At 41.6% G+C, this 16,722-nt stretch overlaps 1 protein-coding gene across 2 annotated transcripts in view; it reads right to left on the reverse strand.

Annotated features, from left to right (window-relative positions):
• Window positions 1-815: 815 nt before the first annotated feature.
• The window catches only part of LOC311289268 (sterile alpha motif domain-containing protein 9-like), a 43,802-nt gene continuing 27,895 nt past the window's right edge, over window positions 816-16,722 (reverse strand). For both annotated transcript variants that reach the window (XM_084407106.1, XM_084407107.1), the window contains one exon: window positions 816-6,372. In XM_084407106.1, the coding sequence (XP_084263232.1) occupies window positions 1,420-6,372 (4,953 nt within the window). In that variant the 3' untranslated portion in view covers window positions 816-1,419. The remainder of the gene's footprint in view (window positions 6,373-16,722) is intronic.

The following is a 16,722-nucleotide window of genomic DNA, read 5'->3' on the forward strand; positions in this document are numbered from 1 at the left end:
ATGTTAGTCAGAGTTTATAGAGACCAAACATGCCACACATATAATTTGGTTAACCATAATATGCGCAGTCTGAAACATTAATCCAATAGAGTTTAAAAGAATACAAAAGCCACACCACATAAAAGAAAATCATGAGATGGGAAAATTAGATACATGTTTACACATTTCTCAAGTGGTTATATATATAGAATATATAGGATTACAGGGTTTATTTCTCCTCCTCTGCCAGTATTTAAGTGAGATTCACAGCTTTCTGGAGACATTCCGTTCGATCGTAAAACTCAGTCTCAGTGTGTGTCCTGTAACAAGACACCGCGTCTTGCCAGTGTGTTCGTTTTTGGGAAACGTTTCACAAGCCTTATTTGGGAGAGTGAGTTTGCTGGATTATTCATTAAATAAATTAATAATTTGTGTGTGTCTGATTGGTCCAGATGCTACAAAAGGTTTGTATCAAACAAAACAAAAGGTTACAGTTTATAATACTTTCAGCTCTATCCTTTCCAGGGCAGTCCTGTACAAGGATTTACAATGGCTAATTACCTTATATGGAGTTTAAGCAGTATATATGGTTAACTTGTCCTCGTCTGAGTTTGTCAAGTTAAGAAATACAGCAGAGCAATATCATTCAAAGAATTCTATTAAAAAGTATACTGAAGATGAACTATATTCTCTTCAGGGCTGCAACAACATCAAAATCAAAAACGCAACAACACTTATACAAAAAGCACTCGTATATATAGGAACGTTGGTTACATCAGTTCCTGTGCCTATGCTAGGGTTTTTCCCAGAGGAAGTAAAACCATGTGACTAACAAATCATATGACAATGTAAAGCATACGTAAATCATGTAACAATGTAAAACATGTGACAGGCATAAATCATAAAACAATGTGCTCTCCATACTACACTGTATTAACTCATGGGAATTGTGTTTTACCACAAGTGTGCATTCACGTTAGCATTCTTCCTTCCTTTTCTTCCCATCCATCATGGGAACATGTTGGAATGTGTTCTTGAATATAAGTCAGGAAATGGATGTGTGTTTGTTAGTGCATTATAAGCTCCAGAACTCAAGGAATCTTTCCTTGCAACATTTATAATGCAACTGCTGTTAAGACCAAAACAGGACCAATGCACAGTCTATCTCTCCCATCTTTTTCATTCAATTTTCCCTTATTAAAAATATCGTTAGGGCCCTATCACAATGTAATCCAGTCAATAACACAATAACAATAACACAAGATTTCTATAATGAAAAAATCAATATAATTAAACTTTCTATAGTAATTCATTTAAGAAGCACACAAAAAAGAAATAAAAAAAAAACAAAAAAGGGTTGAGCATGGTAAAAAAAAAAGAAAAAGAAAACACTAATGTACAATAATGGTTTAAGACGGTTTAAGTTGGTAGTGTTAAAATTTACAAATCTGTTGTGTATTTGATGTCGTAAGCTACTGGTCCCTCCATTGTGAAGCCTAAAAAAAAGGACACCTCCTCCATGCTACATCCACTTCGAAGACCACCCAGGTAAACTGGCCGCACAGGAATTCTAAGATTCCCACCATAGTGAACATAAATAATACTATTTTCTGTTTTTCCCTTAACTCTTTGAAGCAAGTTTTGCACCTCTGGTTCTCTCCATATTGCTCCGCTCTGCCATAGTTGGTGGATATTGGGGTGTTTTTCTTTGTCCACCACCTGATCTAGCTTTGCTTTATGGATTACCCTTTTCAGTTCTTTGGATTTTCCAAGGTAGAAGTGTGCAATGGCACTCTTTGCTGGGAACAAATGGGAGAAGCGCCGATGAAAGGATTTCTTTGTAGATGTAACATATGTGCATATGTTTTTCGACAATGTTGTGTTATCCATGTTGCTCTCCTTTCCTGGCCATAGCAATAACATTGCAAGGTAGTAGGCCTCAGTACAGTCTGAATAAGTGCCCTTCTCTTGGAGGACAATATTCAGAAGGTGCAGAAGCTCATTAAACCTCTTTAGGAATGGTGACTTAGGCTTAACACAGTAGAGAACAATGTTTGCCAAGATGAAATTGACTTGGTTGATGATGTTCTTAGAATTTTCAGAAATGAACTGCCATTTCCTTAAAATGTGTTCCATTTGAGACCCATTTTTTTCAGTTAGACATTGTAGTAACCCAGCAAATGTATTGGCACGCTTTTCCTCCAAATAGCATCTGTAGTCCTCCAACGTCTGTCCTAAACTAAGATATGGTTGTTTTGCTCTCTCCATTTCTTTCTCTTCTCCAGACTGACAGAATAATTTCACATATTTTTTGAAGAGTTCTGAAACTTTTCTCTTGTTTCTGTCCTCAGCCGTTTCTCTTTCAATTGATCTAGGTTTTAGGTAGGTGAAGTAGTTTTCAAAAAACTCAAAAATTTCTTTCATTCTTGGTTTCAAAGAGAATAAATATTTTTCATGGTTTATTAGCTTGGGAATTAATTCAGCAGTGAACTGATCGGTTTCACGAAAACTGTGAAAAGAAGTGCTGTTTTTAAGGAAATGTAACAATGTTTCCCATTGATAACCATCATGTTTTCTAAAGATTTTCTCAAGAACATCAAAGACCATCATTGCAACATCAATCTCGCCAACATAGCCTGACGTATTGTAAGTCTTTTGCCTTTTCCTGATTGGTTGATCAAGGAAATTGTCCTTCTTTGCAAGATCCTGTGAATCTTTGAATGCTATAGTGGCCTTGACAGCCAACTGCAAACATTTCTCTAACTCTTCTGGAGTGAGTTCATCATCTGTTTCATACAGTTTCAAATGACTTTTGTAAACCTGCCCCAAAGTGTCAGCAATATAAGAGTTTGATTCCTTTTGTCTTGCATCCTGTGCCCATTGCAAAGCAGAGGTAAAATCTTTCTCTTTCAGGTAGAAGTGTCTCGCTAGAGCCTGAGGCACTGTTGCATTTTTGTCAAATCTTTTTGTGGCAAGTGTTAAAACTTCTTTGCTCTCCGCCAAAGGCATTTCTTCAATCAAAGGAGAAAAGAGTGTGTCTTTGTCATCACCAAGTTCCTTTCTTTGACGGGTGATCAGCATACTCAAAATACTTTGAATGAGAATATCTTTGCCCATACCAGATTTGTACAGTTGGTTGCAATGCAGTAAGTTGGTTGTTATTTCACTCAGTTTAAGATTGTGCTTACTTATTAGGACTTTAAGGCAGTTTTCTGCAATCATTTGGTGCAGGAAGCGAACTGCTTGATAAGTGCCACAATCCTCAACATTGAAAGAGATTAGCAAGGTTGAGTAAGGATTCATTTTTTCTTCCAGTGTTTCCTGCTTCCAAAGATTCTTGATTCCAACAAGTTCCTCACATAGTGACAATGACATACATGATCCATATACATATGTATTTAACAGTGCTAAGAATGAGAGTAACTGTCCTTCCTCTTTTGAGACATCAAGGTCTTTTAGAATGTTGCATACAAGGTTTTCTATGTATTTTTCACTGAAGTCCTTAGTCATGATCATAAAGGCATAGAATGTTTCAGGTTTTTCATGATGGCCTTTGAGTTCCTTCAGCTTCATCTGGAAAAAGCCCTGCTCCTTTGTGGATAGTTTGTTGGTAATGAAAACATTGTCAATTCTGCTCTTTCTGGAGCTCTCACTTGGAAACTGTGATCTCTCACAGTTAAGGATGATCACCATCAAACTCTCCTGTTTTTTTTTTTCATGTGCTGCACAGAGTATGCACCGCTGTAGGTCCTCAACATCTTCCCAGTTATCCACTAAAAGGAGAACAGGAGTGTACGTTGATGGTTCTTCTTTTCCATAGGTCAGCAATTGTGTGACTTGGACTGCTATTTCACTACTTTGCGCCGAATTATTTTTCAAGACAGCACACCTAAATTTTCGTCTCAGGTTCCACAACACATGCATGGCCAGTGTAGTTCCACCACAGCCAGGGTGATGGAACATGTTAATTATTACACATGGGGATGAGTAACCCTCTGTTGGTGTTATGAGGTTGTGTAGTTCCTCATACTTATCACGTTTTATGAATGGAATGGACCCTGGTCTTTCTGACAGGTAGAAGTTCCACCATTTCACTTGGCCACCTCTGTAAAAGTCTTCCTCAATTTTATTCGTGAATTGCATGAAAGAATCCATTGTTTCAATCTCTGTATTTTCACATTCATTCTCAGCAAGTACTTCAAGAACTGTCATCTGAGCCTCATCCTTTTTTGTAAGAAGGACTGAGCTAGAGCCAAAGGAGGGCAGGTATCTGTTCACTGATCTTGTTTGAGGCTCCCTTGTTTTCTGAATGGTGCAATTGATCTCATTCAGACTTAACTCATAAATACATTTACTTGTGATATCAATTTTACACCGAGTTTGTACTACGTGTTTCCATTGTTCAAATACTGTTAAATCTTTACATATACAAAGCATGTTGTCGTCCCCTTCAAGTTTTTGGTAAATTGCACAGAATGTCTCAGTGATTGGGCTAGAGATGTCATTCACAGCTGAGTGGAGTAAAAACATAACCACTAATTTCTCCTTTGATATAATGTCAGGCTTGCAAATAAAAGAAATCATTTCACTGACTTCCGTGGCACGTTTTTTCAGCCATTCACCATCGCTGAAAGGCATATCTGCTTCAGTTTCATTGACTTGACCATTGCAAAAAACCCAGCTGGTCTGTTTAAACAAGTTCAGTTTGCTAATAATTGTAGAGATAGTGTTGTCTGTAGTGTTGTACAACCGTGGGTAGTGTATATTAGCCATACGATCTTTGCGATAGTAACTACAGGTTCCATTCTTTTGGGACTCTGGATCAAAATCAAGGACCACAAACAATTTAAGCTCTTTCAAAAAACTCAGATGCACTAGTTGACTGACATGACACTTGTTTGTGATGACAATGAACTGTAGAGAGTTTTCCAGAATGTCCCTCCCATGAGTGATAAGTTGTTTAAGTCTCTGACCTTGAGAGCTTTGTCCTATAGACGTACTGTCCCTCTCCTCTGCTGACTTTCTAGATAAAGCCCAAGACTTCACATCATCTGTTAGTTTCTTCATTTTCTCCTGAACAGACCTAGGATTTTTATCAGCAAGAATATTGATGGTTGTTGCCCCAGAGCGAATAAAAAGGCATTCTGTTTTACACTTTTTCTTCCCCTCCTCCTTTACTGTAACAGTATAAAAAAGCTTTTCCAAAGTTTCAGAATAATTTGGGACAACGTCAACTTCAATGACCTGCTTGTCCACACGGCTGTTGTCTGGACAATTTACCCGAAAGAATTTGGGAGGCCTAATGCATGTCTTGGCAATATTGGTGTTTTCTTCAAAGTGCTCCTTGAGACGCTTATCAAATTCATCAATGTATTTATCAGGAGATGTCAACTCTAATCCAATAATCTGTCCATGTTCATACTGTGGCTTGTCTCCGATTCCAAAATGGATAGTTCCATTTGTTCGAGAATTCATGCATGCTGCAGCAAACGGAAATACTTCTTCTGTGAATTTTTTTAGGATATCATTCTCTGAAGCATTCTCTGTGTTTGTCATGAGCTTGTACTCATGCACAGGGTCAATAAGATTGCTTGGACCTGTTTCAGGAGGAAGTAGTTCATTTTGTGTGTATACAAATGAAATGCTGATTTCATCGAAAGGACGGGGCTTGCACACATGTTTTACAAAGTTCTTTGACACGTCCAATAAGTTTTCTGAAAAGTTACTCTGACTCAGATGCTCTTTGGTCTCCATCCTGACATTTTTTGCATTTGTTGAGTGTGGCAACAAAGTTTTTGATCGTGCACTTCTTGCCCCATCTCCTTTTTTGCACTTGAAGTCATTCAGTTCCTCCAATATTAAAGCCTCTTCCTCTTGAAAGTTTAGTGTATCATGCAATAACTCCCCTCCACCTCCTTTTGGTATGTCCTCTGAGGCCCATGACAATGTGTGTTCAACTGTGTGTTCATCACAGTTTTTCTGAATGCTTAGGTGTGGGTGTATCTCAAGTTCAGCAGATGTGCTGGTAAGTTTTTCAACTGCTGTTTTGTCTTGCTGACAATGTTCTGTTGTAGAGGTCCCTACTAATACATCTGTATCATCAGGTATGGCCCTGCTCCTAAAAATTTCTGAGGGCACTTTTAACTCGGACACTTTTTTAATTATTTGAACTGCAGGTCCATGCTTCCAACCGAGATCTATCAAGTCTTTTTTATCAAATGAGAGGAGACATGCTCCTGAAACATCTTCATTGTAAAGAATTTCAGCGTACTTCTGAGGGATTTTGACCACATTTATGAGCCATTGGCGAACATCCTCTTTGGTCCAGTCATCTATTTTACTAAGTTGTGTCTCCGTGTCTGCTGATCTGCTATGTTGGGTACATTCTGCAAGCTGAAAGAAAATAAATAAAAATGATTTAATATTGACATTCAGTGTTATAATTTTTACTTGTTGATTACTGTTTCTGTCCACTATCCACTGTCCTAAATTAAAAATCTGGGTCATATATATATATATGTCTTGTGGAAATTGATCTTAATGCCTTCATAAAAAAAAAAGGAAAACTCCAACCTTTAAGGACACAAATTTTCTTTGTGAATAAATAATTGAGAGATGCATTGAGAGATGATCTTATGGAAAGTACCCCATGCCAATCTCTAGGTAAGGTGAAGGGTATGTGATGATATGGGGCTATTTTAAAGGTTGGAGTCTTCCTAATTTATTTAATTAAGGCATTAAGATCAATTTCCAAAAGATTATTATTTTTTTGTCAACTTTAGCATGGGTGTGTTCACATATGCTAAGCACTGTATATAAAATGTAATCCCTCACATAGTCTCACGATCACCAGTGAGAGTGCCCCTGATTACCACCAGAGGAGCCTCCTACCTGGACTATTACCACACTATCAAAGACATTTTCTGTAGTTCTTTGCCCCGGTTCAACAGCCATGATTGTTTTCAGGTGTTTGTCATTAACCTTGTCTATATAAGCCTATTTCACTCTGTCTCTGTGGTTACATTTACATGCACAACTTTTGTTTCAATCGGACTGATTCATTCCGATTGATGAATCTGAACGTAGTGTTTACATGAACGCTAAACATAGTGATGGGAAACCGAGGCTTTCTGAAGCATTTGAGGCTTTCATGAAATTGTGCCGAAAAAAAATCATTACTCAAAGCTTTTAACACAATGCGCATTAGTGACATCTGGTGGTCAAACTTTTTTCTCCACCATATCTAACAAATCACTGCAGAGCAGAAAAAGCACATGACCAAACTATGGTCATGTGCTTATGTGTGACCAAACTGGGATCAATACAGTTTTATCTAATTTCATCTAAATTAATTTGTGCCAATGAGACCACAACTCATGTCATGTGTAGCCTGGTCAACGGATTCACATATTGATCAATAATATAAAATATATAAGTATGTGATCATAATTAGGCTATAGTAATTGTAATAGAAAAAAATATTTTGGGTGTTCTGTTTTTAAAAAATATAAATTATGTTATAGGGAAGTGTAGTGTTAAATCATTTAAATAATGCCTCCATAATCATTTCCCTTTTATGCATCAGATAAGGTTGCGAAGCGCCAATTTTTTCAAACCATCTGTTCCGACCTTCCGATACTGCATGACGTTCGAAGCTTCAAACGTCATCAGTCACGTGGTATTGTCATTCGATACGAGCATCGACACAGTGTGTGATACAATAGTGCTTTGAAAACTGCATCGGAGCCCTGGTGTCAACCGTCCCATCACTAGCTAAACGTGATCGGGTTGATGTGGACGTTTATATGTCACAAGCTTCAAATCGGAATAGATTTTTTGACATGAGCAAACTGCACTTTCCTGCTGGCTCGAGTGAAACCCTCCACCGTGTCCCGAACCCTCAAGGTTGGACGATTGTTATCTCGGGGTGGGCCGTGCTGGTTCTCAGCGTGCCACCCCAGTGCCTTTTTTTCCGGAAGTGCATGAGGAGGTTACCAGGTCGTGGACGAAACCTTTTTCTGCCAGAAACAGAGCTGGTTCCTCCCCCCCCCTCATTACCCTTGACAGTAGTTTGGCCTAAGGGTACGTGAATATTCCTCCAGTTGAGCAGTCTGTCGCGATGCAACTGTGTCCGGCGACCGCTACTTCATGAAGGGGTAATCCGCGTCTCCCATCCAAGGCCTGTAAGTTTTCATCCGTTCTCATGGGCAAGGTTTACAGAGCCTGTGGACAGGCTGCTTCCTTGCATGCCATGGTCTTGCTGCAGGTCCATCAGGCCATGATGGAGATTAAATCCGATACCATCTCTACACCTCTGTACCCTCTTGGGATTTATCTCTGGTGCATCGATTTTCGGTCGATGAATCGGGCCCGGATATGTGCCCAAGGTTCCTACCACTCCCTTGCAGACCCAGCCATGGCTTTTTTCTGTCCCGTACACGCTGTCCCGACCGGCACCCTCTTCGTTAAAATATACATTTAAATTTAATTGTGGCCTATTTTGTATTTTTTGTATGAGAGCTGCTTTCTGTATTGTTTAGTTTTCACATCAATATGCTGTAGACAGATCTGTCATACGTTCGTTCTACGTAGGTTTACTGCACTGCCCTCCATAGTCACAGTGTGTATCAGTGCAATGCCAGTCACCAAAAGTTACATTTTGACTATGCTCTAGGCAGATGTTCATTTACTTTTTTTGTATAAGCTGTTTTTGATTGTGGTATACAGCAACAATTTCAAGTCATAAGTCTTTGACTCTTTATTATTTATTTGTGTATAAGAGCAAGCTTTGAATGTTACAAATTGTTCAGAATATGCGTCCACAAGCATTATTTTTGTATGAGAGCTGCTGGTACATTATTAAGGTGGCTTGGAAAAACCAACTTACTGATATTGTACTTAAACTTATTATGAGTGGGTGCTTGCCAAAGGCAAGGCACTCACTAATGTTATTGCTCATACTTATTTATAATAATTATTATTTTTCTTCCACTTTTTTTTCCGGCACGCGCTACTCCTCCTGCAGTTTTTGTCACAGACCCATGAACGAGGTGTCAAAATGTGTGGATTATTCGGGAATGGTGTGCTATGACTTTTATAAGCGAGGGCGAAAGGGCGAAAAAGCGGCCGAAAAATCCCATAGACTTAACATTGTGACAAACTTTGACGAGTCATGGGCAGGCTCTGTAAGAACATACCTCACAATGAGGTAAAAGTTGCACCCCTGGGGCGCAGGAGTTGCTCAAAGTTTCCCATTGACTTACTATGGTGTAGGACGGCCCATGAAATACATGCGTTTTTCCTACTATGGTAAATTGCATAGAGATTTTGAATTGCACATAGCTCTGGATCACAGTGTCATAGAGACAAGGGGGCGGGCTCATTTTACTCAGACGACCAATCAGTCTCTCAGGATCATTGTGAAGCTATCAAGCCACGCCCTAGCAACCATTTAGAGCACCTTAGCAACAAGTTCCATAGACTTCCATTGAGAGAGATCAAAGGGATATCTCTGGATGGAAGTGTCATAGAAACACAAGGGTTGTCTTGTTTGACTCGGGGCAGCAAACAGCCAATCATGAATCACCTCAACAATTCCTAGCCCCGCTCTAGCAACCATTTTCGAGCACCTTAGCAACCAAAATCCAAAGAGGAATATCTTCCATTCTGAATGTCACAGAGGCATGGGAGTTGGTTTATATCATTCATACTGACAAGAAGCCTTTGGTAGCTGGCATCATTGGCAGCTGCCAAGCCACTCCCTAGCAACCAAACAGAGTACCCTAGCAACCGTTTAGCAAGACCTATATCTCTGCATCAGAACATCATATAGAGATGGGGGTTGGCTTGTTTGTTTTGGTTGGGAAACAGTCTGTAAATATCACCATGATAGCTGTATAACCACACCCTAGCAACCGTTTAGAGCCACCTAACAACCATATGGCAACATATAGAAGCCATATTTCAGCTCCACAACATTGTACAGACATGCTTGTTGGCTTTTATGCAATCATGTACTACACCCTAGCAACCGAGTGGCCAGTTTTGCCACTGCAAGCACCCACTCACATTTTCTTCAGGAAATGTACATTCTAGTTCTTCTTCTGAGCCAAATTTTAGACTACATCTCCTCCTAGACCACATGTGTCAAACTCAAGGCCCGCGGGCCGTATCCGGCCCGCCCTGTCATTTAATGTGGCCCGCGCAAGCTCAAAAGGCATATGACTGTCTTAAAATAAAGTCCTTTACAGCATACATTGACCAAAAACTACATCTCCCACAATGCATGTCAATTTTGAAATGACGTCATCTTGCCGGTAGATAGCAGTGTTTTCATATCGGCGATGCGTTTAACTAGTGGTGGAGTTGAGAAAGAGCTATAAATAACCCCAAAATGTCCAAAAAGAGAAAAATGTATGCAGAGGGAAGGCAATTTAAAGAACGATGGGAAAGTGAATACATGTTTGTACTTCAAGGAGAAAAAACGGTATGTCTTCTGTGTGGCGAGGCAGTGTCGGTAATGAAGGAATACAATTTACGTCGGCATTTTGACACTAAACACGGAGCGAAGTATGCTAACTCTAGTCTCCAAGAAAAACATCAAATTGTCCAAGAATTAAAAGGTAGACTGCAATTGCAGCAAAATATGTTCACAAAAGCCACAGCAAAACATGATGCAGCAGTGAAAGCTAGCTTTATTGTGGCTGAATAAATCGCCCGCGCTTCCAAGTGTTTTTCAGAGGGAGCATTTTTAAAGAGGAGCATGCTAAAGGTATGTGAGCAGGTGTGCCCCGACCAGATACAGACTTTTAAAAATGTCAGTTTGTCAAGAAACACCATCGCAGACCGAGTTAAGGAACTGGCAGGCAATCTGACAACACAGCTGGCCGAAGAGACACGCAGTTACCAGACTTTTTCATTAGCTGTTGATGAAAGTACAGATAACACGGATACAGCGCAACTATCCATTTTTATAAGAGGTGTGAAAGCAGACTTCACTATCAGTGAGGAGCTCTTGGATGTAGCTGCAATGCATGGGACGACGAAGGGGAAGGAAATTTTTGATGCGGTGGAGAGGTCTGTAAGTAAAACTAAATTACCTTGGGAAAAGTTGGTGGGGCTAACTACTGATGGCGCACCTGCGATGTTTGGAGAAAAAGCAGGCTTGGTTGGACTAGTGAAGGAGAAAATGCAAAAAAGTAACTGCAACACACCTCTGATAACTTATCATTGCATTATCCACCAAGAAGCTCTGTGTGGAAAAGTTCTGGAACTGGATGATATAATGACCACAGTTGTGAAAACAGTGAACTTCATTCGAGCGCGTGGCCTGAATCACCGCCTGTTCCAGCTGTTTTTAAAGGAGGTGGGCTCGGAGCATTGAGATGTGCCGTACCATACAGAAGTAAGGTGGATGAGTAGGAGCACGGTCCTCAAGCGATTTTTTTTGAGCTGAGGGAAGAAATTACGCTTTTCATGCAAAGTAAAGGAAAACCCTTGCATGAACTGTCTGATCCAAACTGGCTGTGTGACTTTGCTATGTTGTGTGACCTAGCGGAGCATCTCGCCCAACTGAATCAGAGGCTGCAGGGATGCAAACAAGTCATCACGCAGATGTCCGACATGATCACAGCTTTCCAGCTTAAACTGCACATGTGGAAGTCCCAGCTGGAACAGGATAATCTTGCCCACTTTCCTGTCTGTCAGAGCATCTCCGGCTCAGTCTCTGGTGTTTTTTCATGCGCTCGGTTGGCTACCAAAGTGAACCGGTTAATTAATGAATTTGATCTGCGCTTCTCTGACTTTAAAACACAGCACCCAGGCTTTGCCATCTTTGCCAATCCTTTCGCCGCTGACGTCGACAGTTCGCCCAGCTCCTTCAGATGGAGTTAATAGATCTTCAAAGCAATAGTGGCCTGAGAGCAAAGTTCCAGGATGTTGCAATCGAGGACTTTTACCACCTACTGCCCCCTGCTTTGATGCCACAGCTCCGGCTTCATGCTGCCTGCGTTCTGTCCATGTTTGGGAGCACATACCTGTGCGAACATATGTTTTCAATAATGAATCTAAACAAGACCAAGCACAGATCACGCATCAATGATGACAACCTCCACGCTGTTTGACGGATTGCTACAGCACAAGACCTGAAGCCAGACATTGACGGACTGACCAGAGGAAAACGGTGTCAGACATCCAGCCAGAAAACAAATAAGTAAGCATTTTTATAAAACCTGAATTGCAAATATATATAAAAAAATTAAACCGAATAAGTACAGTGTAATATGTGTGAAATGTAATGGTTTAGCTTGCATTTTGTTTTGTGTTTGTTATTTTCAGAACATGAAATGGAGGAGGATGGTGTGGAATATGGTGTAGGTAGGCTACTAGGGTGAGAAAGGATCTTTGGTGTGTTGAGGTCAAGCAGCATCACCTCATCAACTTCACTCAGAACTTGACCAATATACGTAGTTGTGAACTGAGACAAACCTTATTGCCATTTTGAGTTAATTACACATACTACTTTGTGTATGAAGCAATGAATTCAGTGTGTTTACAGGTGTATGTGTCCATGCAGCAAAATGTTTACTGTAATCAAAACCACATCTCATTAGTTGGATTGGATATGCCCTCTGCAAGGCTGTCTGTAGCCTTTTGTTTTTGTAAAATGCCACATCTGTCACACGTTCTTAGCATCTCACACTTACTGTATGTGTTGGACCATAGTTCTGCCCCTCTCAACTGTGACAAAGTTTTGAACAAAGTTGATTTAATAACTTGTGTTTAATGATATTTGTCTTTGTTATTCACTTGAAAAGTATGATCTTTGAATGATGGAGTAATGCAGGTCTCTTTATGTTATAATAACACAGAGCAATGTGCTTACATATTTTACATTTATGTGAATGCATTTGCTGTATTTGTACACTTAAATAATTATCAAACAATTTTATAATAATAATTTGTTACATTTATATAGCACTTTTCTAGGTACTCAAAGCGCTTTACATTGAAGGGGGAATCACCTCAACCACCACTAATGTGCAGCATCCACTTGGATGACAAATGCAGAGAGTTATTTAACAATATGTTAAGAAGTAGCTACATTTACACAGTTTTATAGTTACAACTGGCCCTTTGAGGCCAACCATAATGCTGATGTGGCCCGTGGTGAAAATGAGTTTGACACCCCTGTCCTAGACTGTTAAAGCTACGACCACCAAACTCGGGTCAGACCTTCAGACTGATTTGACTTTCAATTTTCTTAAAAATTAATATTAAAAATAAAAAAAATCCCCTAGACTCTCATTGACCAAATGTCCAAGACTGTTTAAATTCTTAACTGTTTAATTTAAACTGCCAGAAGCCCTTGATACTCATTTAAGCTTTAAGCTATCTATCTTCTTTCTAACTAATAACTAATATTTCTTTCTTTCTTTCGAACTAAATTTTCTTTCAAACTAATCTTTCTTTCTTTCCATCTAATCTATCTTTCTAACTATTCTTTCTATCTTTCTTTCTAACTAATCTTTCTTTCTTTCTAACTACTTTCTTTCTAACTAATCTCTCTTTCTTTCTAACTAATCTCTCTTTCTTTCTTTCTAACTAATCTCTCTTTCTAATTAATCTTTCTTTCTTTCTAACTAATCTTTCTTTCTAACTAATCTCTAACTAATCTCTTTCTTTCTAACTAATCTTTATTTCTAACTTCTTTCTAACTAATCTTACTTTCTAACTAATCTATCTTTCTTTCTAACTAATCTTTCTTTCTTTCTAACTAATCTGTCTTTCTTTCTTTCTTTCTTTCTAACTAATCTTGATGATCCATCCATCCATCCATCCATCCATCCATCCATCCATCCATCTGTCACGGTTGATAATTCATTGTTTCCTCTGTGTCGCGTGTCACTGTTTGTTTACATGTCTGTGAGTTTGCGTGAGTGGGCGTTGTCCCGCTCGCGTGTTTGTTCAGTGCTCCAGCTGTCTGCAATCATCTCATTTCCCCTCCTCAGCTGTTTCCCATTACCATTCTCTACATATACTCACTCATCTCTCCATTCCAGTGTCCATCCGTTGCTTGCAGTCCCTCGTGTTGTTCGTGCCGTCTTCCGGGTTGTTGTCGTCTTCTGCTGTGGATGTTTTCCTGTTGTTTCACCGCACCCGAGCACTGAGCACCGAGCACCTGACCATCGAAGTCCCTGTGTGACCGAGCCTGAGCGTCATCCCCCTGAGTATTCCGTCAGCCCTGTGGCCAGAGAAGCGTCTTCGCGAGTTCAACCTGAGAAGGATCTTCCTCATTGACTTTGAGTGATATTCATTGTATTGAGTGTTGAGTCCTAATAAACACTTGTTCACCTGCTATTGCTTCCAGTGATTTGTCATGACAGAACGGATGGACCCAGAAACGGGAGCAGCGGGTGATTCATCTGCTTCATTGGAGGAATTCATTCGCGGGTGCATCGGCCGGATGGATGCACAGGATCGCAACCAGGGGGAGACTGGACGTGCGATTCAGGCTCTTGTCACACAGGTGTCCGAGCTCACCCAGCGATTCCATCAGCTGCAACCTCCCACTGCGCCAGCACCTCTGGAAGCACTTGCAGTTCCCCCTACACCAGCTGTGCCTCTCTCCCAGTCTGAGCCTCGATTGCCCACTCCTGAGCTGTACTCCGGTGAGCCTAACCTTTGTCGTTCGTTTCTAACACGTTGCAGTATGCATTTCTCATTGCAGCCCAGAACCTTTGAGAGAGAGGAGGCTAAGGTAGCATTCGTGCTCACGCTGCTGACTGGGAGAGCGGCGCTTTGGGGAACTGCAGTGTGGGAGAACCAACACCAGTGCTGCTCCTCGTTTCAGGCACTCGCGGTGGAGATGAAACGTGTCTTCGATCGAGCCGTCGCGGGAAGGGAAGCTGCCAGGGTCTTGGCGGATCTACGCCAAGGAGATCGTTCCGTGTCGGATTATTCCATCGAGTTTAAGACCCTGGCGGCCGAGTGTCGCTGGAACGAGGAGGCGCAGTGGGATCATTTCCTGCATGGGCTGGCCGAACGTGTCCAGAGAGAGATCTACGCCCTGGACCTCCCATCCTCCCTCAACGAGCTCATGGATCTGGCCTTGAGAGTGGACGCCCGACTGTCTCGGATTGGTCAGAGGACGTCACCCAATCTGGTTCGCGGCGGGATGGAGAACCAGCGGTCCAGTGGTCTGGACGCGTTCGGTCCCCACGATCCCGAGCCCATGCAGGTGGGGCGAGCTCGGCTTTCCCGGGAGGAGAGAGAAAGGCGGAGATCCCAGGGCCTTTGTCTGTACTGTGGTGGCGCCGGACATTTTGCTCATAGTTGTCCGGTAAAAGGCCCAGCCCGATAGTAAGTATGAGGCTACTATCGGGTGGGATCTCCGCAGGAAAGACCTCATCCACTTCCACCATCCTCCCGGTAAGACTGAGATGGTCTACCCAGGATCACCACTGCAGTGCACTCATAGACTCTGGAGCCGAAGGTAACTTCATGGATCACCGGTTTGCACTACAGTTACAGATTCCCCTCCGAACACTTCCCCAGAGAATTACTGTCAATGCGCTCAACGGACAAACTCTACCTGCCATCTTTCAAGCTACCGAAAAACTTACCCTCATCACATCAGGAAATCATGCCGAAACCATTTCTTTTTACATTACGGACTCACAACTCACCCCCATAGTTTTAGGACACCCCTGGCTTAGCTTGCACAACCCACGTATCGATTGGAAAGGCAGAACCATCTCAGCTTGGAGCACTGAGTGTCATAAGTCGTGTCTAGTGTCTGCTTGTTCTGTTGTTTCTGTCCCTGTGTTTCAGGAGGAAGCCGTGGACTTATCAAACGTGCCCGAGGAGTACCGGGACCTGAGTGAAGTGTTCAGTAAGTCAAGGGCTGCTTCTCTCCCTCCGCATCGTCCCTATGACTGTGCTATAGATATTCTGCCAGGTAAGTCTCCGCCTAAGGGCAAGATCTATTCGCTCTCAGTTCCGGAGAGGGAGGCTATGGAGAAATATATTTCTGATTCTCTGGCAACCGGGTTCATCCGCCCTTCCTCTTCTCCAGCGGGGGCGGGGTTCTTTTTTGTGGGGAAGAAAGACGGATCTCTGCGACCTTGCATTGATTACCGAGGGTTGAATAACATCACGGTAAAGAATACTTATCCTTTGCCGTTAATGTCTTCAGCCTTCGAGAGGTTGCAGGGAGCCTCACTCTTCACAAAATTGGATTTGCGTAATGCTTATCATTTGGTCCGCATCAGGGAGGGGGATGAATGGAAGACTGCTTTTAACACCCCTAGGGGGCATTTTGAATATTTGGTTATGCCTTTTGGGCTTTCCAATAGTCCCGCAGTCTTCCAGGCACTAGTCAATGATGTGTTGCGAGACATGATCGATCAATTCATATATGTTTACCTGGATGACATATTGATTTTTTCTTCGTCTCTCCAGGAACATGTGCAACATGTACGACTAGTGCTTCAAAGGTTGTTAGAGAATGGGCTTTTTGTCAAGGCGGAGAAATGCGTTTTTCATGCACAGTCGGTTCCCTTTCTGGGACACATTGTGTCGGCTGAAGGTATGCTGATGGATCCTGACAAGGTTAAGGCTGTGGTAGAGTGGCCAATCCCAGATTCCCGCAAGGCCCTGCAGCGGTTTTTGGGATTCGCCAACTTCTATCGGCGTTTTATTCGCAATTTCAGCCAACTAGCCGCACCCCTGACTGCCTTGACC

Source organism: Rutilus rutilus, assembly GCF_951802725.1.
Source record: "Rutilus rutilus genome assembly, chromosome: 4".
NCBI classification, from domain to species: domain Eukaryota; kingdom Metazoa; phylum Chordata; class Actinopteri; order Cypriniformes; family Leuciscidae; genus Rutilus; species Rutilus rutilus.